This window comes from Pimephales promelas, chromosome 1 (assembly GCF_988280905.1).
Source record: "Pimephales promelas chromosome 1, fPimPro1.hap1.1, whole genome shotgun sequence".
NCBI classification, from domain to species: Eukaryota; Metazoa; Chordata; class Actinopteri; order Cypriniformes; family Leuciscidae; genus Pimephales; species Pimephales promelas.
This window is the reverse complement of record NC_142769.1, coordinates 16,493,391-16,515,332: the sequence shown is the minus strand read 5'-3', so window position 1 is coordinate 16,515,332 and position 21,942 is coordinate 16,493,391. Positions and strand designations below refer to the sequence as shown.

Below are 21,942 nucleotides of genomic sequence, written 5' to 3'. Positions count from 1 at the left end.
TTGGTACTTATTTGAACATAAAATTATTTATTAAAAATTAATTATTAATTAATTAAATTGCTATTATACAGTATATGTATTTTAAGTAATTTTGAAAGCTATAGTTTGCTTAGGTCTACTTTTATTACCACAAAAAAAAATATATATATATATATCCGGTTACTCAAAATAGTCGACCAATTACTCGATTGCCAAAATAATCTATTGTTACAGCCTTACTCCATTTATTTAACAAGCACGGTATACATTTTTAAAGCTTTCTATATAAAGTCTCTTATGCATAAACTGCCAGTTATTAATATCTTAATGATATGGTCCTATGTATTCACTTATTATTGAGTTGAAATTAAATCAGATATAAATGAGATAATTTTCCAAATAAACAATGAATAGTCATCCAACCTACCAACAAATAGGTAGCAATGGCAACATCTTCAAACACAAACTTCTCTGGATCAGTAACTTCAGGCCAGACCTGAAAAATTAAAAGCTTTCTATTATTTGTCGACATTGCATAAATGTAATACTCAACATCTGAGCAAAACCCAACACATATTAAGGATAGTATATGAGACTAAAATCCTGACACAGTAATGATGGCCATCACAATAAACAATAGATAGCACTACATGCACCACCAATGCATGTAATACAAACTACTCTTGATTTTTAAAGGGATTGGTTTTCACTGTGTATTGAAAGAGATTTTTTAACATGGCATGGGCAACAAGAAACACAATTTTTTAAAAATAATCTTCTGTAATACTAAATATTTAGGTAGTTAAAGGATAAGTGTAACATGTTTGCAAAGAATGTTTCCTGAATACTCCACATCGTCTATTAGTTGGACAAACAGATCAGATCATCTCACCCAAAAAGTGGTCACACTGCTTTAATTAAGAAGCACAGAAGGGTTGTTTTTTTCTTCTTCTTCTTTTTTGATCCATAATCCATTTTCACACTTCAAAAATTGTTTTCTTTACAGTTTAAGTTTTGAAAGAAGAAAATATTTTTATATTTTAAAACATGGGCTCCATGTTATTTTATTTTTACATGGAGATTGGTACATCTATTAGTAAAATCTATTGACTTCTTTGTTGCATTATATGACAACAGTGACAGTTAAAAAATTCGCTTATTGTGTTTTTTACCCCAAGTTTTCATGCATAACTCAAGTAGTATTAAAGATATCTTAATATACTTTTAGATTTTGCTTTTTATCAAACAATTATTCTGATCTCTTCATTTTAAATGCCTTATATTGTTAAAAATAGGATATATGAAGATCTTAATGCAGTTCCATGAATAAATTGGTAAATAATTTTCAGTGGCCAAAAAACAAAATGTTGGTCCCTTTCCATACAGCTGATATTTTTATCTTTTAAAGAGGAATACCCGAACAATAAATAATGTTGAAACTAGAATATATCTTGTCTATTTCTATCTACACAACTGTCTGAGTGCCATAAATATTCTTTTTCCAAAGTTTGTGAGACTGTCACTCAAAATGTCTCTATTTTAGATTTAATCAATGATTTTAGATTCTGGTTCTTAAATTTTCAAGGCCCTATATGATTTAATTCCATAGGCATGGGGATCTCAATATGGCTCCAAGTTCAATTTGTTGGATTTTTCCCCTTTTCAATGGTCAAAAACCAAATGTGGTTCACTTTGCACACAGCTAATACTTATTGCATTTAAAGGGGAATGTCTGAAGAAATGTTGAAACTATATACATTATTTACATTTTCTAAATCATCCACTGTCTTAGATAACCAAATACCTAAATATTTAACTTTTAAATATGAATGTTTTTAACTGGGATACTGTACAATGTTATATTAGGATGAACATGACTGGCCAATACCTAATATTTTGACCTATTTAAAATTAAACTATTTAGAATTATGAAGAAAAAAAAACTTCATTAACTGAAGTGTTGGGGTATTTGCTGTTCAGTTCTTAGAAAACGAGTAGTTTCATCAGCAAATTTACCGACAATAAAATTATTCCAGTTTTCAATCTAGAAGCCAGTGCTTTAGTAAACATTTTGTAATCCGTATTTAGTAGTGTTGTGGGGAGTAGGTTAATAACCGCTTATCTTTTCCTGGCTCGTAAGTTGATTTTTCTTAATATCCAGTTCTCCTGTTGCTCTGTTTATTGTTAAGTAAGTAGGGCTATTTTCGATTCTTTGCTTATTTATAATTTTTATCTTTACTAAATATCTGTTTTTTAATTAGATGCATTCCTATTTTGAATTTATGATCAAAGTATTGATCATATTTATGCCGCGCTCTTAAAGGGTTATAGTTTGTATTTTATTGCAGCACTTAAGTAGCACTGTTCAACAGCCAGTTTCAGCTCATTTCGGTTTCGCCCATTCTCATGATATTTGCTTTTGCTGTGCTAATTGCAAGGTTGGCCACAGCTCTCACTCGCACGTTACTACCTCCAACCCCTGGTTATCTGAGGTTCTTCGTGAACACCGGACTGAACTCAGCAGAGAGGAAATGGCGCAAATCAAAAGTTACATCTGACCTCAGTACGTATCAATCTCTGCTCTCTGCCTTTTCTACTGATGATCATGCTGCGAAATCTTCATATTTCCACAACAAGATCAACAGTGCCTCTAACACACGTTCACCGTTCAAGACATTCAACACTCACCTCTGTCCACCTCCACCACCACCCACCTCCTTGCTAACTGCTGATGATTTTGCAAACTTCTTTACTAACAAAACTACAACTATCAGCAGTCAGTTCTCAGCTTCACACACACAGGAACCCAGACTGTCCTCTCCCACAGCCAACAACCTTCTCTCCTCCTTCACTCCACTAACCAAGAAAGATATATCTAGCTTCTCCTCTCCAGTCATCCTACCACCTGCCCTCTAGACCCCATCCCCTCACACCTTCTCCAAGCAATTTCTCCTACACTTCTTCCAGCTCTCACTCACATCATCAACTCATTCCTCCACACTGGCATTTTCCCTACAGCATTTAAGCAGGCTCAGGTAACTCCACTGCTTAAAAAAAAAAAATCAACGCTAAACACATCACTCTCAACTACAGACCTGTCTCTCTCCTACCATTCATTGTCAAAACACTTGAACGAGTCGCTTTCAACCAAGTATCATCTTTCCTGTCTCTGAACAACCAGCTGGATGTCAACCAATCCGGCTTCAAGAGAGGGCATTCAACCGGGACTGCATTGCTGTCAGTCACCGAAGCCCAGTGGATCGCAAAAGCTGCTTCCAAATCATCGGTCCTCATTCTCCTGGATCTGTCTGCAGCATTCGACGCTGTGAATCATCAGATCCTTCTGTCCACCCGCTCATCACTGGGCATCACAGGTACTCCTCTCCACTGGTTTGAGTCCTATCTCACAGGAAGGTCCTTCAAGGTCACATGGAGAGGTGAGGCACAAAGCACATCAACTGACCAAAGGGGTTCCCCAGGGTTCAGTTCTTGGACCGCTCCGCTCTTCTCCATTTACACAACATCACTTTGTAACACTCCCCTAAACAACTCTGTGGAGTTTACACTATAAAAAGAGAATGTTCGTTCCATTGGAATAAATAAAAGAATGGAGGAGTATTAATCAGACAACTAGAATAGCAAGAAAACCCACAGTGTATTTATAAGACAGTATAATCCAGTAAACCAATAGAACCCCAATGTTTCCCCTACCATTGTTTTAGGGGGGCGGCCCGCCCCCCCAAAACGACCTAAAATCCTGACGAAATCCAGTCATAAAAAAGGATTTTACTGTATATTTTCGAGGAATAAATAGAAAGCGGTTCAGTACACTTGAAATAAAAATCGCGATATAGACTAGTGTGTGTGAATATTAAACCACAAATACTATTTAAATACGAATCCTGTTCGTATGAATCGTATGTTCCGTGTGAATGAATAGTGCAGCCCAGAGCCGTTAATATGAATATCTTTTTCAACGCCCACCCCCCACACTTGTCCAGTTTCGTCTGAGTGGTTTGAGCAGTCAGATTCAAATCTGTCTCGAAAGCGTTTCGGAGGGCATTTACACCTAGTCCTTTCACAATCGGATAGCTATCCAGTCACAGAAAATGCATGAAGTGTCCAGGTGTAAACAGCCCCACAATCATTGATTTGTCGCCATACTGATGCAAGTGGAAAGACACAGTCAAGACTTTTTAAATAAAATAAACAAAATCATGCCCTTACCTTTACTAATGCTTTGTACTTTTCTTTCAGCTGCTGGTAGAGAATACCGTATTTCTCTACAGGTATGAGGGACAGGGTGCTCTTAAACTCACTGGCCTTGCTCTCCAGAGCCCACCGTGATAGTTTAGGTAGAAGTTCTGAATGGAGCCAGGAGAGTTTAGGGTAAGCTACTCCATCACTGTACCACTGTTCAGGCCTCAAAGCATGAATAGACAACTTCCTGGAAAAGAGTTTTACCACCCCACAAACAAACAAACAAACAAATAAACAAACAAACAAAATAAAACACATGAAACCATATTGTTTTTCATCAGTCAGCTCTCCAGTGATAGTATGCATTCTGCTGCATCTACATAGAGTATTATGACATAAGCTAATAAAGTGTACATTAATAAAGTATTTAAAATCAATTGAAAACTTTTAGTTTATAGTTAATTCATATTATTGTGGTCTCTACATTGTTAATACACTCACCTAAAGGATTATTAGGAACACCTGTTCAACTTCTTATTATTGCAATTATCTAATCAACCAATCACATGGCAGTTGCTTCATTGCATTTAGGGGTGTGGACCTGGTCAAGACAATCTCCTGAACTCCAAACTGAATGTCAGAATGGGAAAAAATAAGGTGATTGTTGGTGCCCGATGGGCCGGTTTGAGTATTTCACAATCTGCTAAGTTACTGGGATTTTCACACACAAACATTTCCAGGGTTTACAAAGAATGGTGTGAAAAGGGAAAAACATCCAGTATGCGGCAGTCCTGTGGGTGAAAATGTCTTGTTGATGCTAGAGGTCAGAGGAGAATGGGCTGACTGATTCAAGCTGATAGAAGAGCAACTTTGACTGAAATAACCACTCGTTACAACCGAGGTATACAGCAAAGCATTTGTGAAGCCACACCATGCACAACCTTGAGGCGGATGGGCTACAACAGTAGAAGACCCCACCGGGTACCACTCATCTACACTACAAATAGGAAAAAGAGGCTACAATTTGCAAGAGCTCACCAAAATTGGACAGTTGAAGACTGGAAAAATGTTGCCTGGTCTGATGAGTCTCGATTTCTGTTGAGACATTCAGATGGTAGAGTCAGAATTTGGTGTAAACAGAATGAGAACATGGATCCATCATGCCTTGTTACCACTGTGCAGGCTGGTGATGGTGGTGTAATGATGTGGGAGATGTTTTCTTGGCACACTTTAGACCAAATAGTGTCAATTGGGCATCGTTTAAATGCTACCTGAGCATTGTTTCTGACCATGTCCATTCTTTTATGGCCACAATGTACCCATCCTCTGATGGCTACTTCCAGCAGGATAATACACCATGTCACAAAGCTTGAATTTCAAAATTTCAAATTGGTTTCTTGAACATGACAATGACTTCACGGTACTAAAATGGCCCCCACAGTCACCAGATCTCAACCCAATAGAGCACCTTTGGGATATGGTGGAAGGGGAGCTTCGTGCCCTGGATGTGCATCCCACAAATCTCCATCAACTGCAAGATGCTATCCTATCAATATGGGCCAACATTTCTAAAGAATGCTTTCAGCATCTTGTTGAATCAATGCCACATAGAATTAAGGCAGTTCTGAAGGCGAAAGGGGGTCAAACACAATATTAGCATGGTGTTCCTCATCATCCTTTAGGTGAGTGTATAGTATATATACAAATAGTAAGTTCTTCATTAATTGTCACTGTAATTAACAAAATGATTGTATAATTAAGTTAAAATTTACCAGGACACCACATAAGTAGAGTCAATACCCAGTTTATTTGGACTAACTTGCTCCTCAGAATCAAAATTAAATGTAATTAAATATATTTTCTACCGGTTGTTCAAAATACTTAGTTTTGTGTTTTATATTGTGTAAGTTGTGTAACTGGCTAACTCACATTATTACTGTCTTACTGAAATACTTCCGCTACTCAGCTGTGAGCCCACTATTACCTAAATAATGTTAAACAATGAAGCAAGATTTGTTTTACAAACATTTGTGTTACATCAGTCATTTACGTTCATGTAGGGCAAACATACGCACCGTTATTGATACAGATACTCCACGTGCATCGCAATTAATTAGAAATATAAACATCGGTTTGTTGATGGACATACACTTAATGCTGTGGTGAGGAATTACAGTAGCAATATCTCATAATTTACCTCTAACTGAGTAGTGTATTACTGAGAATCATTTTTGCAATGGAGGTTCGGATTGAATAACTAGTTCTGCCAATGTTTCATCTTCTGACTCACGCTCAGATTGAAATGGTAAAATCGACGTCATCATTCGTTACGGTCTTTAGTTTATGGTGTGTACAATTGCTGAGATGAAGGAAGCCTCCGGATGGAGCTGACGTTCAGTTATGGCAATGGGCGTTTTTGTTTGACACGTGGTAGACCAGTCACAACAGACTGAGATGTCTGGCCACTCAGAGCAGAGCAGGCTCACGGAAAGGAGGGATTTACAGACATTGATTCATCCATCAAGTAGTTTGGGAGTCAATGAAAAATGTTGTGATGTGCAATGTATATTATGAGAAAATGAAACAGTTTTTTGACATTTGATGCATGTAAACCTTTTGCAGCAAAATTAGGAGCCTTTAAAATAGCATAAAAGGGGCACTTTAAACAAACTTTTAAGTGAACATTAATTGCATTAGAACTGAGGGTAAAAATGTACATTAAGCATATATATATATATATATATATATATATATATATATAGGGGGAGTTGACTGGATTGTTTACACGGGGGTGTAGCTTTCATGAGGCACAGACGCAATGGCCCTCATTTATCAAAAGTGCGTACACCACATTTCCAGCGTACACCTTGCGTACACTCAAAACCACGGTAAGTTTGAGATTTATCAATATGGACGTTGGCGTACGGCACGCTCGAATCCTACACCAGCTCAGGAGGTGGTGTACGCACGTTTTGAGTTAGTGAGGAAATGCGCAGAAAAATTCCTAACACCACAAAACGCACTGACAAACTAAAAGATATGATACATTATGACCCACTGTAAAACAAACAAACAAAAAAACTACATAGAAATTATAAACTTCAGTATTTATTTTTGTGTAACGTGGACTTCAATGTTTAATTTGTGTGACTTTACCAAAGCATTTGATTTGTAAGCATATATTCCTTCAGTTGCGAGCCCACTTTACCCTGACGTTTCAGGATTATCCCCGGCAGGTGCGCGCGGACTGTTCGGTAGCCTAATGAAAGGCTTTCAATGACCAAAAAATAATTCAGACTGACAAAATAATAAAAAATACATTCTTCTTCTTTTAAATGATGATAATAGGAATAATAATAACGACATCCCTCTTCTAAATAGCAATAAGCATCATTATTGCAAATCATAATAATAAGAAGAATACTATTACAAATTGTCATGCAATTATTAATGTGAATGAATGGTACTTCACATCACATCATCATCATCACTATTATACATGTGACGTGATTCGAAATTGAATGCTAATTTCAAAAGACGTGCTGTAAAATAATGCATTGTGATAGGTCATTTCGTCTCCACGTCGGAGAAGTTTCTCTTCTTTGCCGTCTTCCGTGTGTCCATGGCGTAAAATGAGGGCGTGGGGGGAAGCGGAGACTTGAATATTTAGGGGCGTGTTATTCTAATGACGATCGTTTTCGGACACGGGATTTATCAAGGGCAGGCATTGCGTACACCTGGATTTCAAAGGTACGCACATCTTCATAAATCAGGCGGTGAGAGGAGTGTAAGCATAATCTTACACCAAAATATACACCCGTTTCTACGCAAGATTGATAAATGAGGGCCACTGCCTCTATTGCTGACTCCCACTCTGCCGTGCTCTCTCACCTTCACTTTCTCCTCACAATCATGACGTATATCCACAGCTAGATCAATGAATATACAAGCACTATAATTATAATGACCTCCAATTGTAGTATCACAAAATTCTGAAATTATCATACATCATGGGATTTTTTTTGATCGTACATTATTGATCGTACATCGTACAGAGGTCAAAATTAACGATAATTATCATACGTCTTGAAACACTGCTCTGGCTACAATGTTTTTCCGCAAGACACAATCATTCATTTAATAAGACTTCTGAGAGGGTATACTCCACTGCTTGAGAAACAATAAGCTAGGAGAGGTCCCAAATTCTCCAAGAGAATGCAGAAATGTTTATTTTCCTGCAAAAATTGCTAAATAAGATGTTGAATTTGTTGACTTTACCAGTCTGTTAAACTTATTTGACAATTCGCATTTGGCTAAGCCATGCCCTAGAATGTAGATTGACCAATCACAGCGCAGCCAGGAACGAGCTCCCACAGAGGTCCAACACTTTTTCACAGCGCTCCATTGACTTTCAATGCAGCCGTCTCATATTTTTGGTCTCGGCAGGCTATTACCGTCGTAGTTTTATCAAAAATATGGTTAAACGTTGTGCCTGGGGCATTTGTAACACAGATACGCGTTTCCCAGAGAGGTTGGAGGGGGGTGTCCGTTTTTTCCCTTCCAAAAACCGAAGTCAAATCCTGACAAGTGTCGTTTTTGGATTAAACTGTGTAGACGTCCTCAGTCAGCTAAACCCCTCAAATATCAACAAGCACATCTTTTTTGCTTCTAACCTTACTGTGAAGTTATACTAGTTAGACTGTTTTATAGTTGGTAAACATGGTGACGTTTTTTGTGGGCGGAGCTTAGGTGGAGGCAGAAAGATCCATCTGGCCGCTTCACTAACGTTAGTTAGCAAGGATTGTTAGCTTGTTTTTTTAACAATGACTGGAGAAAATCAGCCGCCTACACGCTCACTCAATGCATGGATGATCTGACAGGATTAACGTACGTTACCTCGGTTGAGTGGCCTGACTTCTACAACTACCTTATAGAGAAACCGATCGTAAAGAGAAACTGAGGGCATATAAATCTTTAGATGCCTATATGGTCCTGTACAAGACTTGTGTGTACGATCCGCAGTTCTGCCGAGCCAGCGCCGAGACCACGACAATGTAAAGAGTGAAATTACAGTGCGATTTTAATTATGTAAATATTTTCTAGAAATAAAAGTTCCAGATACAGCATATTCAATTTTCATCAATTCTTGCACCAAACAACACAACAAGATGACATTTAATAATAGTAACAATTATTTAAGCTCCTTATTATGTAGCCGAATCTGTGCTGTTTTGTATTGGGCGCCTCCAGTTTTCACTTTGTTTTGCCTCCAACTAGCGCCGTGACGTAACTGTGACGTCGGCGCAAAAGGGGTCTATAATTTTTTAGGTTATGATAATCGGTTCTCATACCGGTTGATACACTAACACACGCTGCTAATAAATTTAACGTTATTACTCGTGTAGTCTGTTTGCTTTGTAATAACGATTATAGAATTGAATAGAGACCTACCCAGCTTTGCATGAACAGTGTTGCTCCCTGATATTGTTAGTCTCAGCCTCCGTCTATATTTTGGATGCCTTGTTGTTTCTTGTGTTTCACCTGTATGTCTTGAATATAGCCTTCGAACGCATTTGCAGCGCCCTTTGCCTACTTCTATCGGACACTTTATTTGCTGCTTTATAAAAATTTGATAACATTTCAGCAGGAAGGGCTGTCACAGCACAAACCAGAGCCCAGATGAAGTTTGACGGAAGTAGCAACAGTAACTAAGGGGGCTTAGCCAAAGGTGAATTATAAGAGAAAAAAAAACACAAAAAGGATTGTGCATTTTTCCTTTACAACTATTTTTTATTAGTTGATTTAATAATTTATATAGGATGGGAACCAGAACAGAAACCGGAATCGTTTGGTGGAACCAGAATCGGAAAAATTCTTACAATTCCCAACCCTACTCTGAAATAATGAACTGAAACTCAGCATATAGGCTACTTGCCTCACAGACATAAGAAATATATCCATAGAAAGCTTGAAATGTCTACCAAAACAATTCAAAACGAAACCAGACTACTCTCTGTGGTCTGTTTTTGTGTGTAAATATGTATTTCTCTCTATAGGGGCGCTTTCACTACTGCGAAGATGGTGAATCAGCATCGTCAACTTCATCTTTGCAGCCGACACTGACACAGAAAACATTAGTTTATTAATAAACAACTAAAATGTCTCCTTTTCTATATTTGACATATTCATAATCATTTATAGCCTACTTTTGCCAGTTCTTTGAGGCAAGCTTTAAGCGTGCGCTTGAGATTGAGTAATGGCTCCTTATATTATATCATACATTTAAAAGGTGCTATATGTAACTTTTCTTCTAAAATTAATCCTTTTTTTATTGCCTGTGTGTGAAGGGGTTGTAATCACACTTTACAATGATCCACTTGACTGGTTTTGCTATTACCTCTGAAGGCCAGTATTCCTATTTCTATGTGAAGTCTCCGAGTCGGATTTTCTGCGAAATCCATCGGATGTGACATGCATGCGCGCTCCCGAGCCTCTCTCCTTTTTAGATACAGTCTATGTGATAGCACTGCTGTAAATATGCGATTAGTCAACTAATGTTAAATGAACAACTACTAGTCTCCTATGCCTAAAAAAAAACTTAATACGGGGGAAGCCCTACTTATATATTATTACTTAATATATTTTCTAGGGCTGTTTTCGACTAAGGATTTTCATAGTCGAATCTGATTCGTTAGATTTTGCCGTAGTCGTTTGACAGTCAAACCTTTTTTTTTTTAGATAGGTCTAGCAGCTATATTTTTTCCATTTCAAACAAAAGAGATGGAGGTATGCGCATCAGGCTATTCGTTCTGTGTTTTTTTTTCTAAACAGTTAGGCTATGTTTAGGTAGTATTTTTCATGTTTTTATCACGCAATCACGTTTTTGATACGGTGGTGAGCTTGTAACTTGTAACTTAAAGGGTTAGTTCACCCAAAAATGAAAATTAAGTCATTAATTACTCACCCCCATGCTGTACCAACCCCGCAAGACCTTCGTTCATCTTCGGAACACAAATAAAGATATTTTTGATTGAATCTGAGGGCTGAATCACTTTTCCATAGACAGCCTGAGGGACTGCCTCTTGACGGCCCAGAAAGTCATTAAAAGAAAAGGTTTAAATATTCCATGTGCCTACAGTGGCTCAACTATAACTTTATCAAGCGACGAGACTACTTTTTGTGCGAAAAAAAAACGTAAATAACGACTTTATTCGACTTTCCATTACTTCCTTATGGGCGCATGCGCGAGAACTGAGACGAGACCGTTCTTCTTCGACTACTTTTTGTTACCGGCTGCTCACCGCTTAGGAGTTTTACCGCCCCCTACCGTATAAAATGACGTACTGATATAGCCGGAGGCGCAAAACGTTCTGTTTACAAGCAGTACGTCATCTTATACGGTAGGGGGCGGTAAAACTCCTAAGCGGTGAGCAGCCGGTAACAAAAAGTAGTCGAAGAAGAACGGTCTCGTCTCAGTTCTCGCGCATGCGCCCATAAGGAAGTAATGGAAAGTCGAATAAAGTCGTTATTTACGTTTTTTTTCGCACAAAAAGAAGTCTCGTCGCTTGATAAAGTTATAGTTGAGCCACTGTAGGCACATGGAATATTTAAACCTTTTCTTTTAATGACTTTCTGGGCCGTCAAGAGGCAGTCCCTCAGGCTGTCTATGGAAAAGTGATCCAGCCCTCAGATTCAATCAAAAATATCTTTATTTGTGTTCCGAAGATGAACGAAGGTCTTGCGGGGTTGGTACAGCATGGGGGTGAGTAATTAATGACTTAATTTTCATTTTTGGGTGAACTAACCCTTTAACGCTTTAGCCTAAGGGTAGCAGCGGCGCTGCAGAAAATAAAAAAACTGTCACAAAGAACAAATATACTATAGCAAGGAGACATTTTAATTGTTTATTAATAAAGATGAAGTTGACGATGCTGTGTGATCTTCGCATAGTGCATGGGCGAGAGAGAAACGCACAGTTCATTTCATAAGCAGAGAGCATTACGTTTTCTTTCGTTTTGAATCGTTCTATTTACAAGTAGACATTTCAATATAGATATACGTTTCAGGTCTGTGGCGTAGACTATAGCCTACTTATACGCCGAGTTGCGGTAGCTATATTTATGAGACGAGCTCACACAGCGGTGCCTCTGTGCCTTGATTATCAGTAGGCTAATTGTCTGCTTGTCCTCCTTATTTATTAAATCCAGACAATTGGTTGATGAAACATTAATTAAAATCAAGAAAAACTTCACTTTAAAGAAAGGCTTTGTGTTTTTCTGTTTGAGGTCTGTGAAAGTTTTAAAGCAGTCTTTAAGTGCTGCTTCAGAGCGCTCGTGTCCGTCGGAGAACTGTCACATCTGTAACATTATTTTTTCCTCTGTGAACACGAAAAATAATATTTTATGTTTTGTTGAGAGCCAACCCTTCCTCATCTGATTTGAGCAGTGTAATTCACAGAATTACAAAAAATATATTTTGCCTCCTAAAACTTAAAAAAATTTTGTCATGCATGAATGCTTGTCTATTTTAGGCTAAATATAAAACGCATGATGTATGCCATATTTTCCACACTTTAAAGCGCACCGGATTATAAGGCGCACCTTCAATGAATGACCTATTTTAGAACATTTTTCATTTATAGGGCTCACCGGATTATGAGGCGCATAAGATACTGCAGTCAAACGTTTGACTGGGTTTGCGTTATGCCTCCAGATGTGCTGAGAATTTAGCGAGTGCGTGGCGTCGGAGGTGAGGCGTTTATTAATGTGAGCGCGCTGGGGTGGGCACGTAACTTACATTCGCAGCCTGACTCATATGAGTATTCAATGTGCGGCGGCTCGCTGACAGCAACGACTGGCTTTTTTGAATGAGACGACCCTGTTACTGTGAACGGGTAGCGCTTGATGAACATTCTGTGACGCGCGAGCAGCGCTGGGGACAGTGTGTCTGTTCATGTGTCTTTTAAGAGTGAGCGCTCGTGAGCGGGAGACACACATAACCTGATTTATACGAGGTTGAACTGGCCGTGTAGTATTCGACTATAACGTTCATAGTCGAATCAGACCTCTCCGAATCGAATCCTCGACTATTAGAAGTCAGCCCTAATATTTTCAAACCAGCATATCTATGTCACAAAGTGCAGAAAGGCACTCTACACTCTGCAGGAAATATTACCACTCCACTCACATGCTTTGGTGTGAAACAATGTGTTTTTTGGTGTCTGAAAGTTTATTGACAGCTTTTAGGTGCGTTATTGGCTGTGTGGTTGCATGAACCACAACATCAGCAACGAAAACATGGGGGTTGTATTTTTTTAGACAATGAACGCGCAACCTATTTGATATTCTGTAATTAAATCAACTAATTGAATATTCGTTGTGAAATGAAAACTTCAGCATGGCTTCAATGAATATTGAATCTTCAATGAGTATTGAACCATTTTCACATTTTGAGGCCTTTACTATTCCATTCAAAAACACAACATTGAATGGTTAATCAGTGTGGTGATACCAATCACTGTATTTTTTTTTTCATCCAAGTATACTCACCATTCATCTGGCTTTAACTGCAATTGGATTTGATAAATATTACTGCTCTTGAGAGTAACCTGTCCCACACCATTCACTTCAAAAGGGATAAATGTCACTGCGTTTCCAACCATATCTAAAAAAGGAGAGACATTTTTAAAAAAAAAATCATCAAGAAAGACAAAATATCCAACAGGTTAATTCCGTGCTGTGTCTCACCTTTAATGACAACATCTTTATACCGACAGTCTCCGGTCTTATTCACTTTGGGAATAATAGTTCTTACTCCAACACACCAGCGTCCTGCAATTTCATGGTCCTCAACCACAACATCAGCATGAAGAAACACATAAATATCAGTCATCTCAATATTGGTCCCCAGAAGACAAGATAAAACCTGTTTTAATTCCGCAGTGTCCACGTCCCTGTACTCTGTCTCTGTCACACCACACAGTCTCTTGTTTACTACATGTGGTTTCTTGATCCAGACGTCAGCAGCGGACCACAGGCTCCCTACACTGCGCTTATCTGTCATGTTTATTTCAGAAGGCTTCGACATGCTTCCGACCTCAATAACATATTTACAAACAGCACAACATTAACAGAGTACTGTCTATCTAAACCACGCCACAGTCTTCTTCGTCTTCTTCTTCTTCTTCTTCTTCTTCTTCTTGTGTATTTGCGCCAGGCAACCTAACTTCTTGTTTCAATGCCACCACCGAATGGACTGGAGTGTGGGTCAGGGTATGGTGGATATGCGGGATGAAAATAATACATAAAAAAACAAGCAAAACAAAAGTACAACACAGAAAAATAAAACAAAACATAGAGACAACAAATAATCAAAAAGACTATATGCCTTTACTAATTTAGACTATTTTTTTAATAAACGTAATAATATCAATCATCATCTTAGCTGTTATTTTTTTTTCTCCTGTATCCATTGCAGCCAATCACTAACGGACGAAAATGAAATATTATCTATTAATCAATAATAGCCATAGTAGAGTATAAGTAGCCTGTTTGTGTGAGGAAATATAACATATTGTGTTAAAAGAAAAACACACAGCGTATGAGAACGGTTTCAAGTCAGCCAATCAGATTCAAGATCCAAAACTAACTATATGTGTTGTATAAATATATATAATGTAGGCTATATTACATTTACAATTCTTTGTCAATAAAAAATCTAAACCAAGACCAAAGAAAGGGAAAATTAAAACATAAATAAAGATAAAATAAAGAAAGAAAATCTTCAAAATAAACAATAATAATAAAAAAATAGCCTGTATAACGTTAACGTTACTTTGTAAAGCTCACAATAAAAAGTCCTGATGTCTTTACTGTCTTGCCTGGTTTCAGTTCAGTCAATTACGTTTTTTTATAAGTGAATTTACAGTGATTAAAAAAAGATGTATTCTATTCTATAGAATATTTATTATAATATTTAGAAATGGCATAGACCGATAAAGAAAATATCTGCTTTTATTTTGCTCTCCGTAAACGTATTATTTCCGTTGCGGGCAGATTTTGACCTTTCACCCCGCCTCTTGTTCTTCCTCTTCCGCCTGCGTCGATAGAAGGTATGGTGGATTGCGTTTGCGCTTAAAATATGATTCAGTAATCTACCGTCATCTGCTGTTTCTGAATATAAAATATGTGATATTTAGAGTTATATGTGTAGTTCACAGTGTAATCGAAGAGACAATTGCCATATTACGTCAATTAATAGTCTAATTAACGCAATTTTGTTACTAGTGTTTACACGGTGAAGCTATCATTCACGTTCCGTATAACACATCAAACTACGATTTTACATTTGATAGGGACGGTCTTTACAACAGTAGTGAAATTGTGACACTGTTATAATCTTTGATTTCGTACAAGTTACGCATATTTGACAGGTGTTTGTCCCTTTTTTGTAGTTTACTCTCTAAATTATACTTATTCCGGTATTAAGCCTGCACTCCACACAGGCTTTGCCATCTTGCATACGCCATACGGACATAAAGACAGACATCTTGTTATTTTTTTTCAGGTCAAGATGGTGCAGCGCCTGACTTACCGCCGTAGGCTTTCCTACAACACTGCTTCAAACAAGACTAGACTGTGAGTGTCATTACTGCATTATTATATGCAGCATTCATTCAAATAATCTTCACCATGCACCGATGTTCCCATATAATATAGTATTTTGTGTAAACATATTTCTGTATAATTGAGTGTCTTGTGTAAAAGCTGTACATAATGACTACATCATGTTACTCAGGTCCCGTACTCCAGGTAACCGCATTGTATACTTGTATACCAAGAAGACTGGCAAGGCACCCAAGTCAGCATGTGGAATCTGCCCCGGTAGACTACGTGGTGTAAGTGATGTTCTGTGTATTTTTTTGTGCATGTTTAGTGATGTAAATAATGTTTGAGAATAGAGACCTTTGGATGAACATCTCTGGGGGCATCTAGAAAAAGAGCTGTGTTGAATTTTCGGCTCTGTTGTAGAGACATTTTTTTTTTTGTGAGGTGGGTCTTGAGGTATTAAGCATGGTATAACAATGTTAAAGGAATGTCTAGTGTATTATATTTTGGAATAGTCAATTAATGTAGAGTAAATAATTTGTACAAAACAACTGATTCATTCAGGAACAAAATAAATTACTTTGTTATAAGTCTTTATGAATGGCTCATTAACTCACCCAAATCATTGGGGGGAAAAAAATAAGGATTAGTTCAGGAATGAAACCACTAAGAAGTAGTGCTGAATTGCATTTGCAATAATATCGCGATATAAAGAGAACGTTTTTTAAACCACAAAAGCTGTGATTACAATTTGGCCATGTCACGTGAGAGAAAAGCAGTCTGCAGATGTAGTGTCAGCTTGGCATGCTATGCATATAGGCCTGACATACAGGAAAGAACAGTTTATTTTTGATTTGTGATGGGTTTATATATATATATATATATATATATCTGTGTGTAGTAATATATTCAGAGGATTTCATAATCAAGTCTGAGTTTAGTAGTTTTTAAACAGATTCGGGATGACGCTGCGTGTGCTTTATAAACAAGCGTATTCTGCCTCTCTCTGTCACACACACGCGAAACCGCTCAAACCTTACGAAAAAATTATCTTTCATAAAGTTTTAAGCAAATTACATTTGCAGGCTTAACTGGACATTCACTGGTTGCTGCTTTGCTTGACGTTACTCTTGCAGTTCGCGGCCTCGCCCCCCAGAATTTCTCTCAAATGCTCTACTAAGGCATTATTTATGTCTTTTGGAATGTAGGTGGGTTATATTAAAAATATGAAAATCACAGAGAAGGCTGCTTTCAATTGAAAATACTCATGCATGCTTTGAAGAGCAGCTCTGGTTAATGTAGCATCTCAAAATGCATTTATGACGCGAAATGAATGTAAACACGGTCAGTCGTGTCTTAAACCAACAGTTCAAATCACATCTTGTATTTCAAATATTTCAAAAGGGATCTCTACGTTAGTGTGAATGCAGCCATATCGTATCTAAACTGAGACAAATCACTCACAGCTCTTCAATGGAAAATGTTCAGACAGCCTACTTTTAAATACTGAAAGCACTCTTTGTTTATTGCTTGTAATTTGTTTTTGTTCTTTTTTTTTACTAGCTTTTATATTTTGATGCTATATTCGTTTATAATCCATTTTTTTATTAATTTTAAAAATACGTATAATTACACAAAGTTTTTAACTGCTATTAATAATATTAATTATGAAAAAAAGTAGATCATGAGGTGCCTTAAGATTCCCATCCCTACTATACATTGATTTATTGCTTGTCTTTGTCAAATAATACAGAAGTTAAAGAACTTAAAGTTATCGCATATTAAATCGCAATATTGGTTAAAGGTGCCATCTGGAACTAAAAATCAAAAAATATTCCATATTCCATAACAGATGGGGGCAGTATACCACCAGAAAATGTGTTGTGCTGCTGCCGCACGCACTCACGTCTTCAAACAACACAAACGAGCGCTGTTTTGCTCTCTTTCTTCGCATATTATTCAAATAATTTGACACGATAGTAAAAGGTTGGAAGACCGCAGTTTCACGTGGAGCATTTGGAGATCTTTAGAGATCAGAGACTAAATGAACAACATCTCAACACTAAATGATGAAGACCGACTCATAGACGCCTGTCTCAAAAACAAGCTGTTGCATTTCGACGATATGGGAAAATAAAAGCCTGCAGGCTATTATTTTAAGTTTACGGTATTCGTTTTGTTCATATTACACTTTTATTGTTAGTTTGAATTAATTTGACAGACTGCATTCGCTGATGTTGATCAACCTAGCGAAATTCAGAGCTGCCAGCTCTCACGAATTCACCGTGAGACACATGCAATTAACACTTAGCAAGCAGGTTAGTTAAGCTCTCAGATTCTGTCAATTTTATTATGCAATTCAAACAATAAATACCGTTTATCTCTACTAGCTAATGGAAAAAGAACCCGAACACTGTTGAAAGATACAGTATGCTACAACTTACCAAAATGTATTCCTCATGCATAATGTCAACCAATCATTTTTTGAACTCTTCCCTGAACTGAAATGTAGTAATGGGCTGTATTTCCACACGATGACATCAGGTTCAAGTACACACACAAGCCGGCGCGAGCGCGACTCACTTGTGTACTGCAGTTTGGCTGGTGGTAATGTTGCCCGGCCGCATACCGCCTCCCATGGCCGGAACTGGTATTACGACACCTGCCGGCCCGGGGCTAGTCATTTAGCATGCTAATTTAGGTTTATATCTCGGCAGCACTATAACTTGTCAGTTTTTTAATTACATCATTGCACTTATTTCTTCTCATTCTTTTGATGCGTGTAGCTCATTTTTTTGATATTTTTACCTCAATTATTACATATGGCACCTTTAAACAAATCACAATTAGGTAATTTTCCAAAATCATTCAGCCCTAGTAAGAAGCAGAGAAGCGTAGCAGTTCTGCTTTTAGAACTTTTTCATTGGCAAAAACACAATTATTGACCATTTATTTATTATTATTTCTAAAATTCTAAAACTTGAAATCAATCAACTTAAAATAAGTGTCATTTGAAAGCTTAGAGTCTGAAATTTACAATGAATGTAGCCAATTTGATAAACTCCTAAGTAGTGCTGGGTTATTTGCTGATAAATAGAAAAAAATGTTTTCATAATTTAATTTATGAAGTACTTTTTTGTACTACATACTGCAATGTGTCAAATACATCATACAGCTCAGATAGTCTTGTGCCATATGTCATTTGAAAGGTCTCAATGTGTAGAATACAAGCATAATTGTTTTGGGCTTTTTACTAAACTTGAGCGATGTTTTGAAGAAGCCCCTCAAGAGACCCATATGTAAATCATATATGGATGCTTAATTTAAGACACAATTCCGCTCGTATCTTAATGAAACCTACATCGATCATGGAACGTCACACATAGTTATTTACAGCAGGAGTTCACGATTAAAGACTGAACCCAAACTCAATATATTCCATAAATCAGATCTAAATATATTCCTCATGGCGTACTAAAAAAATATCACAGATGTACCTAGCTACTGATGAAGCACTCCCGTTGGTTTTTTGCTTATAACTACATGATACATGTACAGATCATAGAGAATATTGCACAGCATTATTTTCAGCAGACTCTCACGATTAAAAAGAGAGTAATCAATCTTAATCCATCCATCTCACCATAATCCATCACTCAGATCTAAAGATATTCCTAATGGAGTTGTAACACACGAACCCCCACAGGCACACATAGTCTTGTATATAGATGAGCACTGGAGTCACCTTTTCCCTTATAACTCAATGAAGCATGCAGAAATTGAGGAAAATGGCACATCATTAAAGCATTGTTAATATTAAAGAGTCCAAACTCACCATAATCCATCTTTCAAATCTAAAGATATTCCTTATGGACTTCAACAAGTGATGTAACCGGTGTTGTGGCTGAACACTGGTATCACCATCGCAGCAAGCCTACCATACATACAACATTACTTGTTGTACCACCAAATTAATGATACAAGTATTAGGAAAAATGTATATCGCATTACTACTGATGTAGCAACCTTAATAATTTAATCAAATTTGATTACCAAATAGGTCATTTAAATGTGCTGTTAAACTTGACACATCTGAATACATGATAGAAACCATGTTCTAATGTTTTTCCTTCAATAGATCCGTGCTGTGAGGCCCCAGGTTCTCATGAGACTCTCAAAAACCAAGAAGCATGTCAGCAGAGCTTACGGTGGTTCCATGTGTGCCAAGTGTGTACGAGACAGGTAACTAACTGAGATATTTGTAAACAAGTAGATTGGTATTGGCGATAACTCATCTTATAAAAATATAGTTAATCTAAAAATGTTTTGTCTCAAAACACAAAAGGAAATGTCTAAAAGAATTGTAATGATTGCTCTTTTCTTTATGATTTAAAATGGGGACAGAAGATTTTTATAGGTTCAAAAAGGATGCAAATCATGTCATTAAGAATTGGTTGTACAGTACAGAACCAATGAAATCTGTGTTTGGATTTCATTGGCACTGTACACTGCAAAAAATTGTTGAATGGATTCTAATCTTCTGTTGGAAAACATGAAACAACATGAGTAAATGATGACAGTGTTTTGGTGAACCGTTCATTTAGGAATGCTCTAATTCATCTCTTGAGTTAAATGGTTTCTATGAGCACATTACCCACATCCATCTGCATCACTTTTCAGGATCAAGCGAGCTTTCCTCATTGAGGAGCAGAAGATCGTTGTCAAAGTACTGAAGGCACAGGCACAGAGCCAGAAGTCTAAGTAGATGTGGATTTGTATTCTTTAAATAAAAGATTTGGAAATCACTGTTTTGTGTTTGTTTTCTTGTGCTGATGGAATGACCTTTATTCTAGCAGAACATTATGGAAGCTTTTGTTACGGAATAAAATAATATATTGGTGACTTCTCGTAATTCTATTTTTTTTCTCTCACAGTTGCAGGTTATAATGTCCAATTATGTGGGGGAATCAGAATTTTGGAATGAAAAGTCGCAATTACCTTTATTTTTTTATTCAGTGGCACTAATGCTTCCATAACAAGCTAACAGTGTAAGTATTTGTACACATGCCTTTGGTGTGAGAGACCTGGGTTCGAATCCACTGTGAGACACCAATGTGTCCCTGAGCAAAACTCTTAACCCCTAGTTGCTTCAGAGTTTTTTAGATAAAACTGTCAGCTAAATGAGTAATGTCTGAAATAGTCATTGTCAAAAGAACAGTTGCAGCTATCTTAAATTGTATTTGCCTAGCCCAAACGACGACAAAAAAAGGTTTAATTTAATCCGTCAAATCTAATTTAAAGATGGGCATCAGCAAGGTATATGGTTATCTCAAATAGATCACAGTATTATGGTGATATAACAGATAATTGTATGTTATCTGTTTAAGTGTGTCAACCCTAAATGACTGCCCTCAACTTCTGAATTGGCCAATAGTGACACTGGAAGTGTTGTCACTGCAGTTTTGACACCAGTTACTTAATTATAATTTAATTATTTAACAAAAAATAAATATTTAAAATCGAGTTTTATAAAAATATTTTGCATAGTGTAAATGATCACAAATAAGTATTGATGCTGTGGAATCCTTTTGTATTGATGGGTATTCTCGTTTACAGCAATGATTTAAACATGAGTTCCATCAACGGCTCCAACAACTCCAGGGAAGCTTGCAATCCTAATTAAATTGGCTTTCTTTTGCCACATGGTTTTTCAAGATCAGTTTGAAAGTAGTTTGAAAGAACTGTAGTAGAAAACAAAGGTGTTGACATGTTCACCCTTTAACCAAATAATAAAAAAATATGTTTTAAGTTTTGTAGGCATATTGCGTAGTTGTCAGTTGTTTTATTTGTGATAAGTACTGAAACATCCCAAATTGTGTTGACAATGTTTGGGCAGGCTGTCATGCAAAGAAATTATGAATATGAACACATGCAAAAACAAGAGAGAACCAACGAAATATTATGATTCTGTTGAAGTAAATGTATGCTTTTTCCTGAGAGCTTTCTTTATGCATTTTTTTTTTGCACAGTTAAATTAAACCTGTAGCTAATGTATTTTTTTTTTGTCAAAACGTAATAATATCTTCAACGATTTTCCAATGTAATGATGATGTTTTACATAATGTATAGGTTATTGTATAAGAAATTGATTAAGTAA

General features: G+C 36.9%; 2 protein-coding genes across 3 annotated transcripts in view; one reads left to right on the top strand and one right to left on the bottom strand.

Annotated features, from left to right (window-relative positions):
* trmt44 (tRNA methyltransferase 44 homolog) overlaps nucleotides 1-14,411 on the bottom strand; it is a 31,548-nt gene extending 17,137 nt beyond the window's left edge. The window contains exons 1-4 of the mRNA XM_089128256.1: nucleotides 13,926-14,411; nucleotides 13,728-13,842; nucleotides 4,207-4,426; nucleotides 407-475 (exon numbers count right to left, since the gene is read on the bottom strand). Of these exons, the coding sequence (XP_088984382.1) occupies nucleotides 407-475; nucleotides 4,207-4,426; nucleotides 13,728-13,842; nucleotides 13,926-14,265 (744 nt within the window). The 5' untranslated portion in view covers nucleotides 14,266-14,411. The remainder of the gene's footprint in view (nucleotides 1-406; nucleotides 476-4,206; nucleotides 4,427-13,727; nucleotides 13,843-13,925) is intronic.
* Nucleotides 14,412-15,206: 795 nt separating this feature from the next.
* rpl34 (ribosomal protein L34) lies at nucleotides 15,207-20,590 on the top strand. 2 transcript variants are annotated; one of them, XM_039669335.2, is made up of 5 exons: nucleotides 15,207-15,289; nucleotides 15,745-15,815; nucleotides 15,976-16,075; nucleotides 19,924-20,027; nucleotides 20,466-20,590. In XM_039669335.2, the coding sequence occupies exons 2-5, from the start codon at nucleotides 15,751-15,753 to the stop codon at nucleotides 20,548-20,550; spliced, it is 354 nt and encodes a 117-aa protein (XP_039525269.1). In that variant the 5' UTR covers nucleotides 15,207-15,289; nucleotides 15,745-15,750; the 3' UTR covers nucleotides 20,551-20,590. The 2 variants fall into 2 exon arrangements, with proteins under 2 accessions (XP_039525269.1, XP_039525270.1); XM_039669336.2 differs by lacking the exon at nucleotides 15,207-15,289 and adding an exon at nucleotides 15,383-15,610.
* The last annotated feature ends 1,352 nt before the right edge of the window (nucleotides 20,591-21,942 follow it).

Bases quoted from the DNA above. Each gene is read 5' to 3' on its own strand.
- rpl34 (XM_039669335.2), top strand. From the start codon at position 15,751: ATGGTGCAGCGCCTGACTTACCGCCGTAGGCTTTCCTACAACACTGCT. The intron at 16,076-19,923 runs GTAAGTGATGTT...TTCCTTCAATAG, and splicing joins GCCCCGGTAGACTACGTGGT to ATCCGTGCTGTGAGGCCCCA. The intron at 20,028-20,465 runs GTAACTAACTGA...ATCACTTTTCAG, and splicing joins GCCAAGTGTGTACGAGACAG to GATCAAGCGAGCTTTCCTCA.